Source organism: Falco naumanni, unplaced genomic scaffold (assembly GCF_017639655.2).
Source record: "Falco naumanni isolate bFalNau1 unplaced genomic scaffold, bFalNau1.pat scaffold_378_arrow_pat_ctg1, whole genome shotgun sequence".
Classification (NCBI taxonomy): Eukaryota; Metazoa; Chordata; class Aves; order Falconiformes; family Falconidae; genus Falco; species Falco naumanni.
This window is the reverse complement of record NW_024427467.1, coordinates 1-23433: the sequence shown is the minus strand read 5'-3', so window position 1 is coordinate 23433 and position 23433 is coordinate 1. Positions and strand designations below refer to the sequence as shown.

The window sequence follows — 23433 nt, the reverse complement described above, 5'->3', positions numbered from 1 at the left end:
ACCCCCTCCAGGAGACATGACCAACTCTTATCGACAGACACCGTGTTACAACCCGCCACCCGAGGGAGCCTCGGCCTGGACCTGGCAACAGCAGTAGATACAACATTAATTGACAACCGAACACAAAAAATTGCAACTCGTGTCCGAGGACCTCTGATAATTAATGGACAAAGTTATGGTGCTCTATTATTAGGGCGGTCTTCTGGTAGTTTAAAAGGGCTGTTGTAAAGTGTGTTGCTTATAGTAATAATTGTTAGCATTGCACTCGTATGTTTAAGCTGTGCTCTCTCTTGTATTCGAAAATTACTCGAGCGTGTAACTGCACAAGTTTTGCTTGCGCAAAGAGAAAAAGGGGGAAATGTTGCAGAATGGCTGTGTGATCACGGCCATGACTCCCTTAAAGATCTTTGTGAAACAAAGTTAGCGTAAGTTAGCTGAAGCAGGCCTTGCAGCTGTGCTGAGGCACGCTGATAAGGAAGCTGAGAAAGGCACTGACCTTGTGCCTAATGTTGTAAATAACTTTGAGGAATTCGCGTAGACAAGAGAGAAAAAAATATATGTAGCTAGCTATCCGCAGAAACCGCAAGTAGGAGGACGTATGAAAATGTAACCCTTTAGAGCTTAGCCAATTAGCAGATGACTTGTAGGCATAAATTAACTGGAACTGTATATGAGACATAATCGCGCCGTAATAAATTGAAGCTTGCTTTATCACTCATATTGAGTCGGCTGCTTGCTTCCCCTCGCTCGTCGCAAGAAGGTTTCTTGGTTAATCACTTAGAAAATTAGCTCATCTTTCCTTTAGCTGCTCTCCTGAAATCTCAGACCCATTCAGACCCAGAATCTTGCGACTTTCCAATGCTTTTGTTTCATACACGATCCCCAGTAAAGGGCCACGGTACGACTGCAAGCAAAGACAGCGAGAGCACCAACCACCACCTATGCCGAGCATACTGTAGCTCCCAACAACGTTAAATAGATAAATAAATAAGTGAAACAGATTCCTAACAGAGCACTAAAACCCATTTGCTTCCCAGTAAGGATGTCTCGAGAAAGTGTTTAAGGGTTCCTGTAAAGTTCAGACTTTCCAAATCTAAAGAATACAAACAGCTAAGGAATTACTTCGTATTAATTACTCTGACCACTCGGTGCTTTATAACTTGACGGGTAGAAAATGTAATGAAAGAGGCCTACTAAACAATACCCTACCAAGTTAAAAAGAAAGCAAAAAATAGAGTGGTGTGGGGCTGGTTTTGTTGTTGGTTTTTTGTTGTTTTGTTTTGGGCTTTTTTGTGTGTGGTCTTTGGTGTTTTGTTGGAGGTTTTTTGGTGGTTTTTTTAAACACAGCTGAAATGATCCAAAGTGGTTGTTGTGGGCAAAGCTCCACTGCTGCTGGAGTCTGACAGGGGAATCCAGCTGGCAGCTGCTGCACATTTGTCACCCACTTCTCACTCTCTTATTTCGTCCTCCAGAAAGCACCCCCGCTTCCGAGGTACATCCACCGGCAGACGGAGATCTAGGAAGAAAAGGGAATACTGAGCACGTATCAGTGCTCGGATATGTTTCCCTTGGCAGCATACAGAGCAATTGCATTTCTATCAGGTACTATAAAATATGCTTTCAATGTCAGACTATAACCTGATCACCTGAGGCCTACTGTTTAAAGAAACAGGAATTCTTCCAATTTTTCAAAAATTTAAATATAAAAACCCAAAGCAGATTATAAGAAAAGTGCTCCCATTCTTCAGTATGTATTATTTAGAAATGCCTTTGCCACCATGGATACCAAAAGCCAAACATTAATTACTATAAGCCCCGGGCAGTATCTACAGAAAGGCCTGACCTGCTTGTGCCATATCCCTTTGTTTACCCAGAAAAGGCACAATTGCCTCCAAGCACCCCACAGCCAGCGCCAGGATCCCAGAAAAAACTCGTGGCCTCACAGAGAGGACAGACAAGAGGCTCCTTTTTTGACAGTTACCTCGATCCACAGCAAAACAGAGATACTTCCCACGTATGGCCAGATCTTGCAGGTCAAGAAAGCGAACAAGTACCCCGATAAAGTCACAACAGCGCTACCACTGCAAACGTCACCCACAAGAAATTTAACCTCTAAACAAACACATTCACATCTTCCAGCCTCTGTTCGTTCTCTGTACTACGGAGTTCCTGCCCAATAGGCACCACTTTTGCACTTTCTGACACCTGCCTCCTGCCAAAGCAGACTGTTGGGAACACATCTTGAAAATGCATAGGGATGGAGAAATGAGGGGGCTTGTAACAATGCACCTCTAAATTATGGCAAGTTAAGACACAGGGTATGACACCCACTCATCCCAAAGAGCAGACTGCCAGGACAGGCAATTTGAAATGCCTTCAATGAATATATAATGACGTCAAGGTAATGGCAACTGAGCTGGAGCAAGCAGCTGCCGCTCGGACTCCCGAGAGCAACTTTGCTTTGGGCTTCACACAGATGTTCGAGAGCTCAGGGCCAGGCCTGTCCCCACATTAACTCTTAACACCTTTGTAGGAAGAGATCTCACTGTGACCGGATAGGAAAACTAAATGAACATTAACAATATTTTTGGCTGGAAGGTGCAGGAAACAGTTCAAGGGAACAGATGACAGCATGGGAGACCTTGCCTGAGTGAAGATTTGCCCGTAGCAATTGCACCGAGATATCTATTTACCTTGGAGGGAATGAGAGAGAACACACAGTGACACAACTGCAGCGGCATGGCAGTGGGTGGTAAATGTCTAGGGCACTTTGCAGCATAAAAAAGAAAAAAAGTCAGAGACAGTCATCAGATTATTTGCAGGACTAGACGACTCACAGAAAATATATGGTCAGCCATCGAGAAAGAAAGTTTTTTTCCTTAATGTCTCAGCATCAGCTTAAATGCTTCAATCCAGAAGTAACAAATTCCCCCTGCTCCATTCTGAGATGCCTATTTCCAGAAAGACAGGCTGCAAACAAAAATTCCTCCCATCAGAATCTGGTCCTTCTCCCGTGCTCTTTTAGAAGAGGAAGCACAAGCCGCAGATATTAGGTCCAGTACAGCTGTGCTCACTAGCTGAGTGTACCTGTGGAGCACAATGCAGAGGAGATGGGGAAGGAGACTCAAAGTATTTACAGAGTTCCTCTCAATCCTTTGTGAAGTCCAAAAGGACTCCTGTTGCAAGTGTGTATGCTGCCAACAAAAGCGGACAGATTTATTTCAAAACTCCCATTTTAACAGACGAGCTCAGCTAGAAAGTAGTGGGAAAAGCAGATGCATCATCAGCACCTTCAAATCTATGTCCTAAGAGTGAGCTTGGGGCTGAAAAAAAGCAGTCCCTGAAAGGTGAACTATTCCTTGCACCTCCGTGTGATAAACACGGCAGGAGCTAGAGCACCATACCCATCGCCTCTCAAGAAAAAGAGTGGGAAGGGAACAGACGACACAGCCCGTAATCATTTGCAATGATGTATCTTAGCGCCGAGTTAAGTTCTGCACCCTTTGTAGCAGACTCTGGCTCCCGGGAGGACTCAGAAGTAGTTGAAGAGGAGGGTTCTTCACCTGCTGTGTAGTTAATCTGCATTAATGACATTAACTTACAAAACCCACAGTGGATGCTAAATGTTTGCACAGCTTCAAAAAGGGACTCTAAAAATCAACTGAAGGTTACTGAGGCCTTTTCTGCTTAATGGTACAGAAATGCCGAAGACACTGTTGGAGACAGGACAATGAACTAGAGACACCTTTCATCTAGATTCTGCTGGGCAGAATGGTCTTAAAACTGGTAAACGAGAATTTAGCTGAGAAGGCTGGTTAAATACATTGGTTTTCCATTTGAAGGAAGCAGATAACCCATCTCGGTGATTTATGGTGCTGCAGAGATGGGCTGGCAGCTATGGAGGGAAACCCTGGGGACGGTGTTTTAGTGAAAGGACGCTCGTCTTTTCTTGCTACAGAACAGCTGTGAAATGCAAAGAAGTCCAGTCCAGCTCTTTGGAGGGAAGCAATGCCTTCTCCACAAAGGCGGGTTTGATTCTTGGTGCGTTTTTACAGATTAACACCTTGGGTTGGGCTCAGAGCTGCTCCCAGTCACTGAAATGTACCACATTATATTGGCTCTCGCTGTGTGGTATCTAGACCTTGGTGTCACCGCGTAACAAAGAAAAGTGATGTTAAAGAAAAGTGACATTAACATAGAAAAAACCAGCCTACTGAAATAGATGGAAGAAGAGCCTTTTTCACAGCAGGGTGTATGTATCAAAGTGCAGGCTCAGAAAACTTGCAAAGGAGTGCCCAAAGGAAAACAGGAAAACAGAGAGGACTCCATCACACTCAGAGGGCAAGTTGCCAAGAAACACCTGGAAATCATCATGATGCATTTTAGCACAGAGAGATTAAAAAAGAAGTTGTTTCCAAAGTCTCACAGAGGACAGGAGGTGCTGACAGACAAAGGTGTAGTCAGAGCAGCAGAAGTCAGCTTGCACTTGAGCCTGCCTGCTTCAGGCTTACAGCTGACATGCAGCCGACAGGCTACGCCAGCTTGGAGGCTTCTATCACGCACCCAACTGACTTTGGGCTAGCTTGAGCCTGATCACGTTTGGCTCAGCTGTGCTGTCTATCCCTACCCTTAACACGCACACCAAGCCTCAAAGGTACAACCGTGGAGATGCAGGCCTGGATGACCGTCACATTTCCCAGAGAGCAGACTATGCCAATTGTTGCTAATTAGCGTTAGCATAACAGTGTTTCGTCCCTGTGGAACAATCCCATGGGGATGCTTTCCAACATGTTCCTGTACATAACTTTACAACTGGCACGTTAAGCAGATGTTTTGCTTCAGATATGAAAGCTGAGAAGTTTGCTAGTTATCTGTGATACCAGGAAGTAATTGAACAAGAACTCTCGATTATGTGTTTTAAACAAAAATTGTCTTTTTTCAAGGTGGCATCCCACCTTTTTTCTCAGCTTCCTGACAGAAAGACTTTATTCCTTACTTAAATGTTTGAAAGTGATGGGCATTATGAGCTGAACTATTAACTAGCATCATGATCTGGAATCTAGAAACTACCCTTTGAAGTGAGCAACAGCTCTTCAAACTCTACCATCGGCTCTTTGATGAACAGCTGTGAGGGAAACAGCCTCTTAGAGACTTGCAGGCTGAACCAAATTCCCCTCTAGAATGGATCCCAAGTACTTTTTGTGTCCTCTTATGTCTCTCTAATCTGTGGACATTTAGGTTTTCCCTTCAGTTACTAGATTTGTGAAGTTTTTAGCCTCAGATACTCTGCGGCTTGTTTTTCTCACATGCTTCAGGACACTACCAGACTGGTACAATGTATTCAGTGATCTGAGACAAAGAGTTCAGACTTCTACACTAGCTTCATCAGTTCGGTGGTTTTTGCCCCTGGAACTTCCATAGTTACCTCATTACTCAGTGTTTCCTTCACAGCACTGTCGCCCTCCAGCAAACACATCTATGGACTTAATCTCAACATTGTGACATCCAGGTTTCTGGCACAACTCCCAGAACTTCAAGTTTTATTTACTTACATAATTTATACCCTTTCCCACATCAGAGTAATTAGCATAAGTGTCTCTATTGAAGTGTGTTGGTAAGTACACTAAGAGGTTGTACAAGTTTAGTATTTTAACTGAAGGAACAATGAGGTACTTACACGGCAGACAAGTAAATTCTTCTACTCTCCCCTTTCTGTAATAGTTAGTTTCAGAGTAGCTGTCACCGTAATCTCTGAGAAAACGTAGAATCTTTCTTACCGAGAGAGTTGCCTGTGTCTGAACTGCGTCTTTTCCGGGAGAAAGATTTTACAGATGAATCTGTCTGTTCTACAGATTCGTTCACAGGCTCAGCTCCTGAAGTGAATTGTCTCTCTTCCGTCTCTGATGTCCTGGATTCACTTTTAACACTAGTATTCTCCTTAAAAAAACACAACACAACAACAAAAGAAATAAAACCAAAGATCACTCAATGTTATCTTATAATAAAACTAATATAAAACCAATAAAACAAAATAAAAGCTATTCTTCTCCACTCCAAAAGGGCATCTAACAGGTGGTGAACGCTGCCTAGACAGTTGACATAGTGTTTTTAACTCAGAATTAAAGTTGCTAAATTGAAACAACCTCTTACAAAACATCTTATTAAGCAAAATATGAGATCAGAAAACTAGAATACACAAAGTTAGGGTACATGTCCCCACAGTCTGAACTTTTCCCTCAGTTATTAAACTAGCTACAAGAAATACAGGTGCACTCATTCTTACCAGCACGTGTAATAATAATGACAGATCTAGCTCAAACAACTTGACAGAGCTGTGTGATGCAGAACCACATGTGAACCACACATTTCTGGTTGGGAATCTCACCCCACCCCATCCAGTCGTTAAGACATTAAGTTATAATGTGTTGCTTGCTTTTTAGAGCCCTCTGCTGCTGCTCTACATGTATTTTGCAGGCAACCATTTGGTAAACTGGTACATTTCCATGATCATGTGGCAAAAACCTGTAGCTTAAAAAAAAAAAAAAAAAGGCCCGAACAACCAAGTTCTGTTTCTGTTTCACTGAGGCAGTACAGGCCCAAAGTTAAGCACCTGGAATCTACCTTTAGACAGAAAAATTTTCACAGTATCACCTGTTCTAGAATAGTCATCTCTTCTGCAAATATCTCATCCATCAATAACCTAAAGATGAATGACTGCTCAGAGCCTGCAATGTTTCCTTCTATTAAGGGGAAAAAAAGCTTTTGAAAACCATTATGTGTGAGTTTACAGAAGACAAGGGGTCACACTTGGTAATAAGATAGTCTTTCCAAAAATCACGCTCACCACCTTGAGTCTGTCATTACTCAATGTTGAGTATATAACAGGCTATGTGTATACGTATCAATAGAAACACACATACATTGCTTGACAAAGTTGTATAATAACATTCAAAAAGGCCTGTGCAAATACAGTAATGGAGTACTCCAGGGAGAACTAGTTCCCTCCCACACACCTCCTGCACTTGCTGGATACCCATTTGACTCGGTTTTTTCCTCTTTGAAATGTGCTGTCTGGATGTATTGCTTTAGTACTGTTAACAAGGCCACGTGAAAAACACGTGGCTAGCAGTGCCTTTTGTCTGATGTCTGAACCACAACCCCTTCCCAGGCACAAAAACAAAGAAGGAAGGCAGGCTGTAGGTCACTGCCTTCACCAGCTAGAATCCAAGTCTCACGAGTGATGATGACTTCTCTATTCCTGGTGACATTTACATAATAGCAAGTTCTAGAAAAATTAGTGAGCAGCCTTCATCAAGTAGTGAGAGAAGGGAAGATTTCTCAGGTAAGCATTCTAAACTGGATATTCCACCGGACAACTGCTCTAGAAACAATTCTGCAAACTTCATTATTTAAAAAGAAGAGAATAATGAAAAGCAATACCAGGCAGGGGATCTAGAAACCAAATTGCAGTGTCTGATAAAGAAAAAACAAATAACATGCATATTGGGATCGCCATTATTAAGAAACTGTTACTAGCCTACGTGGTGAGAGTAGTCTAGACACTCTAACTAGCAGTTCTGCAAAGGACCTGGGGATGCTGCAGTGCCCAGTAAGGCTAACGACACCTTGGGCTACACCGGGACGAGCGTGGCCAGCAAACTGAGGAAATGTCATTCCCCCTCACTGGTGAACCTGTACTTCCAATGCTGTGTCCAATTTTAACCCTCACAGCTGCGTGTGTGGAAACTGAAGAGCAGTCATACTGCACAGCACCCCTTTCAGATTTCTTTTATCACTGTGTTTATAGAATCTTACACACCAACTCTTCAGTAATCTAATGTAATAGGTAATAATACCATTTTCATCCTAACAGCATCGGCCTAGCCCACACAAGTCTGGTTCCCAAGCTATCCCTTTTTTTTATTGTTTGGTCTTTTAAGCGAGCATGTTTCTGACCATGGATTCACCGCACCTGTGGACAGACCCTCCACTCAGGTCTAATACTTCTGCAACTTCAGAGTCCGAAACATTGTTCGGCAGAGAATCAAGCAAAGCTACCAAAGCTGACAGACGTGAAAGTTTTGCCTTTTCACTTCAGTTACTGAAAAACGCCAAAACTGCTGCATCTCACTACTTACACGACTTACGAGACACTGACTGGACTATACCTGTACCCAGCTGGAACCATGATGGGAAGCTGAGGCACTAAAATTAGCAACTCGCATGAATGGGGTTTGCTGGATTAACCTTCCCCAAAGAAAGCAAGCGTTTCAGCCTTCACATAGGTATGCTGCCAAGGAGACTGAACGAAATCGGAGGCAAATTCCTCTTGATCAAGCATTACAGAAATGCTCTATTTCCACTTTAAGAAGAAAATAAAACATTTCTTAGGAGTAGGAGTGGAATAAGAGATGCCCATTGAAGGCCAAATTCTCTAGAAGTCTAGGACAGAAATTGACTGAGGCTGAGAGGACAACGCTGGATCTGAACTGTTGAACGTACTAACTATTTTCATGTAAAGAGCTGCTCTTTAATTTGCTGTCTTTTAGGAAATCGGGAAAGCAGAATAAAGCAGGTTTCTACTAAACTGTTACTTCTATGAAGAAGACAGTTCAAGGCTCAGTGCTGGTCACAAGAGTAATTAAATGCTGGGAAATACTGTGAACGGAACAGAAAACAGAACAGTACCAGCTTGGTCAAAAGGTCCCGTATGCTAAAACCGACAGTTTCAAGGGCTGACTTCAGTCCACAGAGCAGAAACCCGAGATGAAGTACACGGTATCATCACAAGTCTTTGGGCTGAAAGTAGCTGGAATGTGTAAGCAGGAATGCCCTGCTCTGTTTGCGCTCCTTGTTCTTGCTCTTCCCTACACATCAGGTTACAGCTGTTGTTTTGAGACTTGACGCTGGGCAAGACAAACCTTTGATCTGACCCAGCAGAGCTGTTCTGATGCTCTTGTATGAACGGTGGAGGAATTTGCTCCCCCTCTGCTTGTATAGAGAGGAATAGAGCGGTCTTCTGTGCACGTCCACTATTCTGTCATAAGCTTGCTCTAAAACACACGGTACCAACAGGCACTGAAAGCCTGAGTGCTTCCAGATTCAGGGATGAGGAAGAAAACTGTGCTGGAGCCTGATGTGAGGAGTACAGGCACAGAAGCCTCCTCTGGAGAGTTCTGCACCTGCCATGACCCCAGGCTCTGGACAAGCAGGGTGTTAAGTTAACCTTCCCTCTCCCGAGTTTGGGAGGAGGAGACTAGTTGAAGAGTAGTTCTAACAGAAACAGGGAATCTGTCAAACAAAACACTGAACATTCCCTGAATTGCTTTTCAATTGCTCAAAAAAATGAGGCCAGTTATTTAACCAGTTACAGTCCAGGACCAACATCAGGATTCTCACAAATATACAAAACCTCCCTCCCAAACAACTACGTGGTTCATGTGCTTAATTCCCCCAGTTCTTGACAAGGAAGTTCGGGTCACGGATTCCAAAGGCCTTCAACAAGGGACAACCTATCATTCTAAAAATGCAGTTCAAAAATTCTCAAAACTGACAACATTTAAAGTGCGGTCAACACTTAATATAATGAGTGGGCACCAATTAAGGAGTACTGCCAACTCTATGCACTAGCACAGGGATGTGCTCTTCCCTACACGGTACTGGGCAGAACAGTCTAGTCTAGGCTTGAGCTATGCAGAGGCTTGATCAGAATACACATCCCTTTCTAGAAAGATACCCAAGAGGAAGAGGACTAATCTTTATAATGCTAAAAGCAACAATGGGAGGTTTGCGCCAGCTGATGATTTCCGATCTAGAAACTTCAGTGAAGGCGTCAAGCTACCGACAGAACAATAAAACAGTAGCTTCAATGCACACGCAAAAATGAGATTGAGTGCCTACATGCAAGGTAGGTCTCATGCAGCAGAAACAGATGCAGTCAATCTCCTGAGCTTACCTTGTTTTCAAAACAAAACAAAAAAAAAAAGCAGAGCACGCATTTGCTGCCTTAACAGAGTAACATCTAGAATGCCCCTCACCCCTCATGAGACTTACAATTTTACATACCGGGAAGACCAGGTACACCGAAGTACAATTACAGCTTGTTGTACACCACAAAGTATAAACCAATGAAGATGCTTTATACCAGTCAAATGTCAATAAACTATACTTTCCACAGAAAACAGAACTTAACAACTATTTATCAGAAACAATCTAACTGTTTATCTAAATTTAAGCAAAAACCTGCCTCCAGCAGAAATTCTCAAAATACTCTTTTTTGTTGGAGATTAAAGATGGTATGTTACAACCTAAAAAAGCATCCACTTCATCACCACGAATACACCTGCACTACGCATGTTTCCCATGCAAATGAGCACCCTAACTCGGCCAACAGGCTGACACATGTCATGCTCATTAACATGGGAAACATGGGATACTTTTTCATTCCCTCTTCTGTTTTATATCTTGCTTTACCAAGCAAACCCTTCACTGTCCATTAAAAGCTTAATTAAAGAGGCCTTCAGTTCTTAAGCAGGCAAGAATATTGAAAAGCTATCGGTCCAGACCCTAGCATTACTATCAAACATAGTTAGCTCAAGAAAGATGTTGGTTTACCTCTCCTTACCCCTTACCTGCTCTGGACTGAACAATTCTTCCTGAAAAAACACGAGGGAGAACTCAGCTGGGCGGTGATTTGGTTCTTTGCTCCGTTTTTCATCTGCTTCCTGTGTGGTCAGAAGTTTTTGTAGTATTGTAGCAGCAGCAGCAGTTTCTATAGACAGAGTGGTATCGGCAGCACAAAGAATGTCACAGGCTGTAACGGAGACAAATCCAGTGCTCCATCTGCTTCCACCAGAAATGATGTGTCTGAAGTTACAGGAGTGAGACATTCCAGCTGGCTTTCCTCAGTTGAAGAAGGTGTGTAACTATTAACAGGCAGTGCCTGATTTCCATTAAATTCCAGGGTCGAATACTGGCTCTCTACAGGTGCCACTGCCACCTTTTCAGCTTTGCATGATGAACGCACCTCAGCGGCAACCTGAAACGTGGCTTCAAGACTGACTTCTGCCTTCCTGTTTTCTTCAGATATATTACATAGCCAGTCAGACGGCATCAGTTCAGCTTCGTAAGATGACTGCATTGGAGGATTCTGGAAAAAACAAAATGCAGTGAACTTTTGTATCAAAACATTACCGTGACAGGATGTGTATTGATTCTGTTTATCCATTTATCCAAAAGCTTGAAAGATTGTCCGTTATTCTCAGTTAAAATAGCAAGTTTAACCAGAAGAAAAAAGAAAAAAGCTACTGCTTTGTCTTGGTTTTCATTAACCACCTTACTCTTGGCATGTTTCCTTTCTTCTATTCATGGTCTATCCTGGAGAGAAGGTTACTTACTAGGAGCTGGTGTATGCCTGCAGATGCATTGTCTGCACACCCTTTGCACCGCAGGTGTTAAATATACCCAAGCACTCAAATCAGAGACTTCTGGTCTTAGTAGGCCCTGTGGGGGTACACTAGAACCACCCTCTTCACGTGCCACATGCGTAATAGAAAATGAGAGAGAAAATCCACCTGCTTTCAGTTCCTTCTGAAACTCAAGCATTCCTGTTGTTGTATAAAAAAATCAGTATAACCCACAACATTTTTAAGCAAAAGAGAAAGGTCCATATGCTGTAAATGTGCATATGGACAACACAACTTGAGGAACTCACCGCTTCTTAACCAATAATACCATTTTCCTCCTCAAGTGATTGTCCATAGGCACATCTACACAAGGGGTGCCCCCCAGGGACGCCCCAGTCCCAGGATGAGTGGGAGTTCAAATACCGATGAAAGCAAATACTGCGAAACTGCCCTGCCTGTCACAGCCTCACATCTGGACTCTCCGGTCATGACAGTGTCCCACAGAGGCACAACTCAAAGTCTGCATCGATCGGCATAAAAACCCGACAGAATTTCAGGTCAGAAACACTTCTTGTAGAACCTACAGAGACTCTGCCTTTGCCATCACAGATCAGGTCTGAACACTACTAAAATTTTTCACTGTAATGACATCACAGGACGACAGGACACAATCAGCAATCCAGTGATGATTTCTTTAGTAGCATTCATATATATCGAATAACCTTTAAAACAGAATGAAGACAATGAAAGAGTTTTTCCAAAGCAGCAAGTCCTACCCAAGTGAAATGATAGATGACATTTTAACAGCCAGTGTCTGTACTGCTACTTCTGGAGGTGACTCAGTCAAAGGACACTAGAAGGGTCATTTCTTCTGACAAATACAAGTCATACAATGATGTTGAACAGAAACAGGTCTATTTAAAATACAGCCTTCTTTTGGAAGAGATCCAGTATGAAGGAGTAGTCCTTAGTGCCTGACTATCCTTAGACCTTTTAGCTGAGGTCATGGTTAATGAAAAGCTACTTCCAGAGACGAGTAAATTAGAGAACAGGAAGCTACAGGATCACCTACTAGGAAAGCCGTATCAGATCAAATGCCAGTGAAGGACTTGGTCTCTCCCTGATGGAGATACCACAAAGAGATAAGATCCTGTCTCCTGGGTGTGTGAAGGCAAGTCCTAGTGTGGATTCGTGTAGATGTGCCAGTTTGCAGATAGCCACAAACTGTGGAGGGTGGGGGGAAACAGAGGGGGAAATAAAACCTGGAATTTGAGGAATTTAGGTTGTTAAGCAAAATCTTTTCATTAAAGGCTAAGCCACCTTTATGTTTTTATGAGATAGGTTCAAACATTATTCCTCTCATTTGATTTTTTTTTCAGTTCTATTTCTTTTAAAATGTTAATAAGGTGTTTCATTTCTGTTGCTTTGCTTGTTTAGTGTCATAAGTAGTCAGGATTCTAAGTAAGACCTGGATTACCAAACCGTCCAGGAATAAGATCATCCCTGCCAAAAACCAATGAACCAACCCACCCATACTGAATCTTTTTCTGCCTCTTCTTAGGGGGCCTCAGCTTGAAGCTGTTACAGCACATATTGTCCTCTTGGATGCACTACAGGATCTCGTGTGTATTTCCAACAGGAGAAAGGGGCCACGCAAAGGTACAATTTAAATCCTTTTAGTTCACCTGGAGAAGGATGGGGGGAGGCAGCAACAAAACAAGGAAAACCGATAAAAGATTGAGAAGTCAGGGCCTGAAAGACTAATAGCTTGCTGGTCATTCAAGCTCAAGAGGAAAAATGGCCTGACTTAGCAGAAGTGGTGAAAGAGAAGATGGGCATTTCACTTATAAGATTAGCGTAGCGTGTGCAGGAATTAAAGCACAACCACACCTTTTCAGGGACCGCTAGGACTACACAAATCTGGCTTGAGTGCTTGGGCAATCGGAATTAGTTCAGACTCGATTTCTTTTTGAAATAACATGGCTGATTATCATTCCTTATTACAAATAAAAGCAAACTACTTAGGACTGCTTTTAAGGTCAGAAAGTTCTTCTTTTTTCTTGCATGTTTATTTCTTCCCGTTACCTCTCGCTTCAGTTCCACAAGGAAATACCGACAGCTTAATAACCACGGTAATAGCAATAATCAAACAGCAGGGCTGCCATTAAAAAAAAACAAAACGAGGTGGGGGCAGGAAAAAAAATATTTAAAAAAATCGCTGAAATCCAATATGTAGCCTCGGTTCACATCTATGATAAAGCAGCGGGGAAGTATTGAGCTAATGGTTGTGAGCTGCCAGCACTGCTGTTGCAGAAGATAGCAGGAGGTCTCTCAAAAGACTCATTCCTACCCAAGGATACTGATTCATCACACTAATCCAAACCCCACTTAAGAGAACCCAAATGAAAAATGGGTAAGAAGTTGTACCTGAGCTCCCTGTTTTGTAACCAACCGTGATGAGAGTGTAATACAAACCTCCGAAACCCCGATTTCAGAAACCTGGTGAGATACACCACCATCAGCCACCACGTCTGGGTATAACCACCTATGTCCCCTTGCCATTCCACACAGTAATTCTCTGTAGCTTTTTCTGGAGAGCAAACTGCAGCCAACCAACCAGTTAGTTACGGGCCTGGTCTGCCCGTGTTCCAGTCAGGGTCACCTAACACTTTCAGCAGCTCAGGTGTGTACTGTACAAGCCCAGCAGCTGGCCTCCAAGACCCAGAAACTCCACCTGTCTTAAATCTCTCCTAAACTTAAGAGTGATGCTCTCTGCAAGACCCAGTAAGGAACAGCACAAGGTTTAGGCTTCCTTGTCCAAGAGTGCCCGCTTTTCCTTCTGAGACCACAAAGCACCGTCTGGATCCAACAGAAACGGGGCTGGTAACCAGCTTGCTGACTACTAGCGTGCCGATACGGTTCGCTGTCTTCGGGACTGGTCCAGCAGTTTCGTATAGGCTTTGCCACTCCTACCTAGCAGCACACAGCGGGACCAAACAGCCTAAAGCGCCCCGCAAACCACGCTTCAACAGCATTGCACTGAATTCCTGCAACTGGTAGAAGGTATTGAGTGGAACGATAGGAAACATACCATGCAATAGTTCTATTTTTTGTGAAGAAAAATAAAAATGCTTAGTCAGCCAGGGCTGATGAATTTTATCGCTTTTGAGGATTTGTGCAAGTGGTTACTGATGGATGATCAATACACCCGATGCTCAATACTGCAGCTTGCCACATCCCCCAGCAGAAGTCTGGGGAAGTATATGCCCCAGAACACACAAAAGGCAAACTGATTATTCCCCACAGCTCAGCAAGAACCGCAGGCAAACTGCTGTCTTCTGTACCACCTGCACAGCCTGTCACCACGTTCCAGGAGAAATGACCTATGCTATGCTAAGACTCAGAAATCTCAAGAAGTCCCGTTGATCCACGCGGTACGATAGCTGTGTTACCCTGCTCAGAGACAGCCGGTTACTGACCTGGTGGAACTGATGCAGGGCACTGCTCGCCTTTGGCCTTCTCACGCAGAGGATCGCCTTCCCGCAGGCTGCCCAGATGCTCGGCAGCTTTTTGCTGGGGGTTTCCAGGAAACAAAGCAACCACTAGCAAGTGGCCTAAAGCTCTTCTGACTCCACACACTGCCCACGGACTTGCTTCTCCAAACAACTGATTTTTACTAGACCCTTTGGACACTGTATATTATCCTTCAATCTAGCCACAACACCACCTTTGACAACTCCTTTGGAATGATTTACTATCCCATGGATCTCGGCCTTCCGAGATAAGCTATTTAATTGTGACTGCCCATCGCTCAGACGGATCCTCATGTCCTGGATGAAAAAAGCAGCTCACAATCAAAGTGAGAGGACAAAGATGTACTGTGCGAAAAATAAATACTACAATATCGACGGCATGACTGGCTGTTGGCTATTTATAGCCTTACGCTAACGTGTTATCCTGGCCATAACCTGCCCATCTTGGATAAGCTTATTTTTTAAAAGAAGTCACGAATAAAAGAGAAAGGTTGATATTTGCAAGACAGGAAACTGGATGATCAAGCTTGGGTAGGTCAACCCTTTTTCAACACGCATAAGCATAACTTGCTTCGCTTGTCCTCTGTGAGGGGAAAAAAGTATATGCGTTATGCTGTAATAAAAAAGGAAGCTCTTGCATTTTTACTTCAGATCTTCTGATATCTGATAAGCCAGGCCCTCCAAATAAGGCGCAGTTTCCACTAAAATTACATAAAGCATCTACAGGAAGTACTGGAGTTATCTTTAATAAGAGATCTCCGAGGTGGGGCCCATTCCACAAAGTCACCTTAGTTTTTCTCGTTCATCAAATCAAACTCAGGACTGCAGGAAGCTGTCCGGGACAAAGAAGTGGAGCTGCTTCTCAGTATTTTCATAATATTAAAGAGTCTCTTTTTGTCCAGGCAAGAACATTCTTCAAATACAAATGCAGGCTCATTAACTAAAAGTGATTCTGGTGAAGTCAAGCAAAAACACTCCACTGATGAGGACACCCACTATGCTGCTACCCTGAAACCTAACCTGAATTACAAAACTACCCGTTTAACATTCAGTGGTTCTTTGAAATAGGTATTTGTAAACCACATCACTTTCACTTTATCAAGCAGATCCATTCTCAAATTTATGTCCTTAATTTCACAAGTGTACAAACCTGCAGTTCATTCATACAGTCTCCTTCGCTTTCACCTCCTTTCAGTAGGCTACGCTCACCTGGACAAAGCTGTCGTGGGTGCACGCTGAAGCAGCAGGACCAGCACAGCCAGCCAGAGGATCTGTGTGGGCTGCTGCTGAACAACTCTGCGGTGTGGCTGCAAGAATTCAAACACAGCTGTCAGACTGCAAGAACTTGTGTCTGGTGTGCAGAGCTCTATTGCTTACTTTGATTAAACATTTCAATAATCACACAGTAAACGACATTCCAGAAATTTATTGTTACCTCCCAAGTCATTTTAAGACCAATTTCTTAACCTTAAAAATATTTAAGATATGTATAGATATATTAAAAACATATATTGTAAAATTGGTAACACACACACATACATGCAGAAACTTCATAATCAGAGTCTTTTGTGTCTTAGTATCACCTCTCTGATTTGGCTGCTTGAGTTTCTTGTCACAATACACCACAGAAAGCGTATTCACATAGCTGAGCCTAGGTGTTCATACACACTTGTGACCATGTGAATTTTAAGACTTACAAAGAAAATGAATTATCTTAACCAAGAGTGTATCATTCCGAAGAATATCATGACTACTCCTAAACTACCACTCACCAGAAAGGTCTTCATATGTAAATGAACCCTACAGGCACAGATGCATTCAAAAGGCGCGACTGGATTTGCACTGTCAGGTGGCACCAATAACTAATATGTCTCACATGGTCTCCATGACTGATTTTTCATTATTAGACACTCTCAGATAATAAAGCTTCAACGCATTTCTTTGATGCGATTCTACTACTGTCAAAGGTTTTGCAGATAGTTGAAAGTAAACAGAACTAAATCCTTAAACTAATTATGGTCTAAGGCTAGTGGGGAAAAAAAGACTTACATGAGCATATTTTATGTTACTGACTTTTCAATAAGAATCATAATGAAAAACCAGGGAAATCTTTTTGTCACGGAAGTTAACAAACAAGTTTGAATACACACAAAAATAAATCTTTTGACAAAGTTCTACTTTGATTTCATTTAATGGGACTTCAAAAGTGAAATGAATAGAGTCAAGAATAAGATTGAACATACATTCTTTAGTTCTCTCACTTACTAAATACATATCTTAAGGTTAACTATCACTTTCCAAACAAACTAATCTTGCTGCTGTGCTCTCATGATGAAGGAAACCAGACTTTTTCATGTGGACATATGAAGAAACACACTTTCAGCATTCTGTATGTTATAATATATAGAAGAAAGGATAGCGGAGAGATTAAGAGATACACAGGCACAGAAGTAAAACCACTGAGACAGTCCTAGAGTGACAGTGAAAATTAAAAGATTTATCATACTCCAGTGAAATGTCACTTACACTCTCAGAAACGCTAATTAATTCACTGGAGGTTTCAAACGCCTCAGATTCCCTAAGTTTCTGTATTTTAGTTTTGATTACACCTTGCAAAATTTGGTATGTTTTCACTGCGTTCTCACACCCACCTCCCACCCCAGAAGATTCTACCTGAGCAACATAGCCAAGTTGTCCTTTAAACTTAAAGCAAAAGGAGCGTCATCCAGTGAGAGAGATCTCCATATTCATGTCTAAATCTACGCTGGTCTCCCTCAGCTCCCCTGCAGGCAGTACTTCAAAACAGGCACTTCCAGGACACCAGTAATCTCACCCCAAGACAAACTCTAAACTGAGCTACGTGAATCGCACCCGAGACGCCCCTTTCCTTCCCTTGACTACGGGAGAGGGCTGGGGCCTTAGCTGAGACAGAGACAACTACAATTCATCATGATGAGTTTCAGCCTATGCTCTGTACCAATAGAGACACAAAGCGGGGACCACCTCCCACCTTAATGAAGCAAGTATCCTGGATGAGGCTTGGAGCTACCTGGTCTAATAGAAGGTGTCCCTGCCCACGGCAGGGGGGTGGGAACTTGCTGATCTTTAAGGCCCCTTCCAACCCAAACCATTCTGTGATTCTCAGGACACCTGCTCCTGGGAGAAGACTTAATAGTTAGCATCTGGTAAGGCAGGCTGCACACTCTGGCCACCACAGTAATCTCTGCATAAGGAGCACGTGGCAGGAGTTGCCTGTCTCTTAAACATTTAAGTGTGTCTACAAGAAATGCCCAGCTCCTCAGAACCCTTCCTTGACAAAAATGACGTTACGGGAACTGTTGATTATTGTCTGAAATGTTCTCAGCAGAGGTCTCAGAAGAGATGCACAAAAGATTTAATGATTTCACCGTGTAGGATTTCTAAACAGGGATAGATAGCTGTCTTTGTGAAGGTGCGGCTGCCAAAGGAGGAGCAGGCAGAAGGAAAGAATAACAACTGAGCTTTAGTTTGTTCAAGGAAAGAATCACTGTTCTGAATTTCAGAAGTTTTAGGGAAATTAAAAAAAACACCACAAACCCACAACAAATACACCACCACTCCCCAGAAAATACCCTATCATGTGATTTTTCCCATTCAAGGTAAGGGCAAGGAAAAGAACAGTAATTTGCTTCAACTCCTCTTCTGAAGAATAAAAACACTTAAGTGAGACTGATTTATTTTGTAATTGAGTGATTAAGTGAGACTGACAATTGTGGCAGAAATAATTTAGAAAAAAGAAAGGAGCCAAGACTTTTGTACTTTCTAGTCTTCAGTGCATCAAAAAATACAACATAAAGAAGCTAAGCAAGAAAAAAAATTCAGATACAAAAACAGTATGAGCAGAATGAAATATTCTACACCAGGAGTCCTCAAACTACAGCCCACGGGCCGGATATGGCCCCCCAGGGTCCTCAATCCAGCCCCCCGTATTTACAGAACCCCCACACCACCACCACCCCCGCCGGGGGTTGGAGGGGGAAACCAAGCAGCCGCAGATGACTGCCTGCCATCTAATCCGCACGCCGGCCCCCTGTTTAAAAAGTTTGAGGACCCCTGTTCTGCACAATACTTTTAACTGATCTTTGAGTTTAAAACCTTAACCGGGAAAAACATGAGACCAAGGCCTAGGATACTACTTCTTAACAAGGTCTCAGTGCTTTAATATCATTGTCCAAGTTTTGCTTAATTAAAAAAACAAAAATGAAAGCTAGCCTCACACCGACTAGTTTTGGACAAATGTTCTTCTCCTCGCCCTTTCACCTCAACAGAAAGGCTATCCAGAAAATCACCAGGGGACACACAAAATCTGGAGGAAGGACACGAATACCAAACAGAAACTCCTTTTGCTTTAGGTCCATCTTCCTTTTAGACTTGACACTTTCTAGTTCTCATTTGAGATATACACATGGCGGAGTATTGTAGAAAAATATTTGAAAGTCTCACTTTAAAATCTGTTTTTGAAAAGCAAATGCAGACATTTTTTTTCATACCTCTTGGATAGCAGGCTTTTGAGCATGGCACTGAAGATGCAGAGCTGCTGCAATTTGCAATGGATGTGGCAACGCTTTGGGTCCCTTGCTGAAGTGGCGGAAGAGAAGCCACAGGCTGGAGTGTGTACGTGGCTCCTGTTGGAAGTGTCTGGAGTACAGGAAAGGCAGCCCCTTTATCTGGAAAAGCTGGGGAAGCCCCTTGCCCTGGCAGCAACCCAAGTGGTCCCTGCTGGATCCAAGTGGAAGGGACTGGAGTCGCATCTAATCTTTGTGCTGGTAAAGTGCTGGGGGCTTGGCACGAGGTTGCCATGTAGGAGTAAGGAGAGAAAACACCTTGACCGTAAAGTTGATGAAACTGTCCTACAGTCAGCAGTCCTGCAGTGGGTACAAAATAAAGCGAAACAAGTGTTAAGGAAAGGAGTTTTCACAGGCAAAGAAAGGCAATATGAGGAGCCAAGGCTCTACAACATGATTTGGGAAGACGACCTTTGCTCCAGCGTACTTAATCCAGAAAGGAGACTGTACTCTTAGACCCGAGCAAGCAGTAACTGCTGTGTGGCACACGAGCGAAGCGCCAACACAGAGGTGTCTGCGTAGCATTCAATCTCCTTAAACTGGCAGTAACGAGTTACCCATATTTAGAAATGTGCTATAAATCAAAATGTGTAGTAACTTACTAAACCAAACAAAAGCAATTTTTGAAGTACGGTGTGTTAAATCAGACAATACATTCTAAAAAAGGGACATCATAAAGCAAGATTTGACCAAACTCCACTACTGACAGCTCACAAACAGCTAAGGGAAGGGCAATGTCAAAATCCTCCAAAGGACTTTGCAAGTACTTTATTACAAGTAATTTATTTGGTCAAGAAAAAAATTTCAAAGCCAATTTTTTTCGCAGTCAGCTCAACTAGTTCAGTGCAGACTAAAATATCCCAGACTTTGCCATTTTGTTATTTCCTAGATAGTCCTTTTATTCTTCTCTATTATTTTATAGTTTCCTCTCTCAGACAGTTACTGTTTCATGAAATGGTATTTGCTTTTATACCATGACAGCTCAATTTCCGTTTCGGTGACTTTGTGGAAACACTGACAGTAACACCGCAAACGCCTGTGCTCATTGATTTCTGCAAGAACTACTGCATTTGTGACTCCCCTGCAGGACTGCATTTAGCCAGGAGAATTACGAGTTTCAGGACGGTTCACGTCAATAGGGTTGATCTAGAAGCCAGGCTTTCTCAGACCTGTAGTTTCCAATTCTCACTCAAAAGGACTTTTTTTAAAAATAGCCTCACATTTACCTCTTGCACTCCTCTGATGAAAACTAATTCAAGAAATCACTAACATACAGTCATTATTCTGCAAGTTCACATTTAACCATTAAGAATCACTAAATAAATACCAGCTGACCCTGAAGATTTGCTAAGACTTAATGTATAGGACCGTTTATTTCCTGTTCAGTACTTTCACCATTTATAAACAGAGAAGGAGCAGGGGTATGAAAATTCTTTTGTTTATATTTTACCTTTGGATAGGGACATGAAGATTATCTAGTTCTAACACGTAAACAAGACACCACGGGATGCCAAGTTACCAACCTCCAGTTGCTGTCCAGGAATTGTTCCTGAATGTTTAACAGAGCGTTACACCCTGCAAGACACTGGGAACAGACGTGCCCCTAAACAGTCAGTACAGAGCGCACAGTGCATTGTCAGCCCGTCAGAACTTGACTGCACAGAAACCCCAATGTTTTCCTTGTTCTGTCTTTCTAGAAAATGAGACTCCTAGAGCAAAAACTCTGAAACTGCAGCCATAAAAACAGAGAACAAAAAATGAAAGAGTCATCTCTTTCTCATAATTTCCTTTACCAATGGTCTGCATTACATCAGACAAACCACATGTCACTGAAGTCTGCAATGACTCACCTTAGCCTTAACAAGGTTAACATCAAATCATTAGTTTAAATGCTTCCTAGCCTCCCTACTGAAATAAGTTCCATCCCTTCTCAGATGCTTCATTTTGTCTTCTTGGTATTGCACGTGCAGTTCCACACACATCATGGAAAACACCACTTGAATTAGATGACAGTTCCTACCCTGACACAGTAACCAAGAGTATGGGGATACCCTACTCTGCTCTAAACGCCAGCCGGTGCTGCAGAGAGCAGTACCGTCAACTGCTTCTCCCCTTCTCCTGGTCGCACAGTCCTGCCGCTTCTCCTACACCGCACCTTACAGCTCTGCACCCATGGGGTGCATCACCCGGGTCCAAGAGCCAGCCACAAATAGGCTGTTAAAGTCTTCTCCGATCACTGCGCTGAACCAACACGCTGCTGTATCAGCTGCAAGGAAGATGACAGTTAACATGCCACCAAGGGAATGGGAAGCCGGAGTGCTCTTCTGGCAGCAGCCCAAGAGCACTGCAAAGCAAGATATTCACATCTTCCTTACACAGCGCCAACTACAAAGCTTTAGGGCCGATACAAAATTTGTGGAATAATCCTGAGGGCTCAGACTTGTCTTGGGAAAACTCAGATCCTCTCAAAGAGGGTTAGAAAGAAAGAAAACACGTTCTAGGGCTTTTCAGCAGTATTATTTTCTAATTAGCTCTCACCTACTCATGCAATCCCTTTTAAAAACTACGTAGCTTGTGAGTTCTTTTTCAGGAGACAACAGACAAAAATCTTACTACCAGGTCTTGTCTCCTTTGCACAAAACTAACAGGATGCTCTAGTTACCACTTCACATGACTCACTGTTTCACACACATTTAATGACAGCTTATTAAGCATCCCTACTGATGGGCATCCTTACTGACGGGCAAGAAGCAGTAACGTGCATCTGGTAGAGCTGTGCCAGCTCCAGAGATCGAGCAAGGGTGTTCTTAGTGTAGTACGCAACAGAGACTGTACTGTAGTCTACAGGCAGCCTGAAATACATGTGAACCATGCTACTCATGCTTACTGGCAGCAGATCTACCTGCATAAACAACAACAGCTTCCCTACACCAGGTGAACTGAGATGCCACCAGCAAGGACAGGTAACCCTTCTCCCTCAGGAGAGCGTTGATTTTCAAATCCCATGCCACCCAGCGCTTCTCAAAAACCCACCAAGACCCCACATGGCCCACTCCGACTCACCAGGCCTGTTGGCATTGCTGAGCGTCGAGGGCGGAGGCAGCGGCTGCCCGTTCAGCGGCGTGCTGAGCAAGCGCTGGAAGCGGTTGGGTGGGCGGCTGGTCACAGCCAGGCCCGCTGCCATCTTCGCCCTGTTGCCCTTCGTCAGGCGCTTCAGGTGGACGAGGAGGTCGGGGCGGCCGCGGCAAAAGCGGGGGCTGCGGAAGTGATGCAGGGCCCGGTGCAGTTGCCACCGTTGCCTTGTCCACCCTCTGGGCCCGGCCCAGGCCCGGGCCCCCCCCACACTGCTCCCCGGCAACATCCCCACCTTGCGGAAGCCATAGAGACCGAGCTGCCGGATGAAGCTGCTGAAACCGGCGGCTGCCGCTGCCCCGTCGCCACCCGGCTGCGCGGCGACGGCCGGCCCGGCGCCCAGCAGCTCGCACCCAAAGAGCGGCTGGTTGATGAGCAGCCCCTGGCCGGAGGCACCCAGCGAAGCGGGGAAGCGGCAGCGCGGGCTGCTGACCAGCCGCCACAGTCTGGCGGGGAAGGTGTTCGGCACTGACCGGGGACGGGCTGCTGCGACGCGTCCGTGTCGGTAGTGTGCACCAACGCCGCGCGCAACCGCCGCCACCGCGCGGGCCTCACGCTTCCCCCGCCACGCGCCGAACGGCACGTGCCCCCCGCCGCCGAGGCGCTGCCCGCCGCGCGCGTGTGCCCCCGGCCCTCAGCCCCGCCGCGGCGCTGGTTCCGCGCAGCGCACCCGGTCCCTCGGCACGGCACGGCCGCAGCCCGGCCCCCCCGCGGCCCCGCCATCCCCCTCGGCCCCGCCATCCCCCCGCGGCCCCGCCA

General features: G+C 44.1%; 1 protein-coding gene across 1 annotated transcript; it reads right to left on the bottom strand.

Moving 5' to 3' along the window:
• Positions 1–760: 760 nt before the first annotated feature.
• Positions 761–23142, bottom strand: LOC121082163 (heat shock factor protein 5-like; the record flags this gene model as incomplete). Its single annotated transcript, XM_040581503.1, is given in 9 exon segments — positions 761–1516; positions 5778–5937; positions 10632–10798; positions 10801–11149; positions 16148–16245; positions 19468–19842; positions 22606–22831; positions 22834–22881; positions 22883–23142. Coding segments are annotated over 9 exon segments (1751 nt in total), but the record flags the coding sequence as incomplete, so codon positions are not given.
• Positions 23143–23433: the final 291 nt, after the last annotated feature.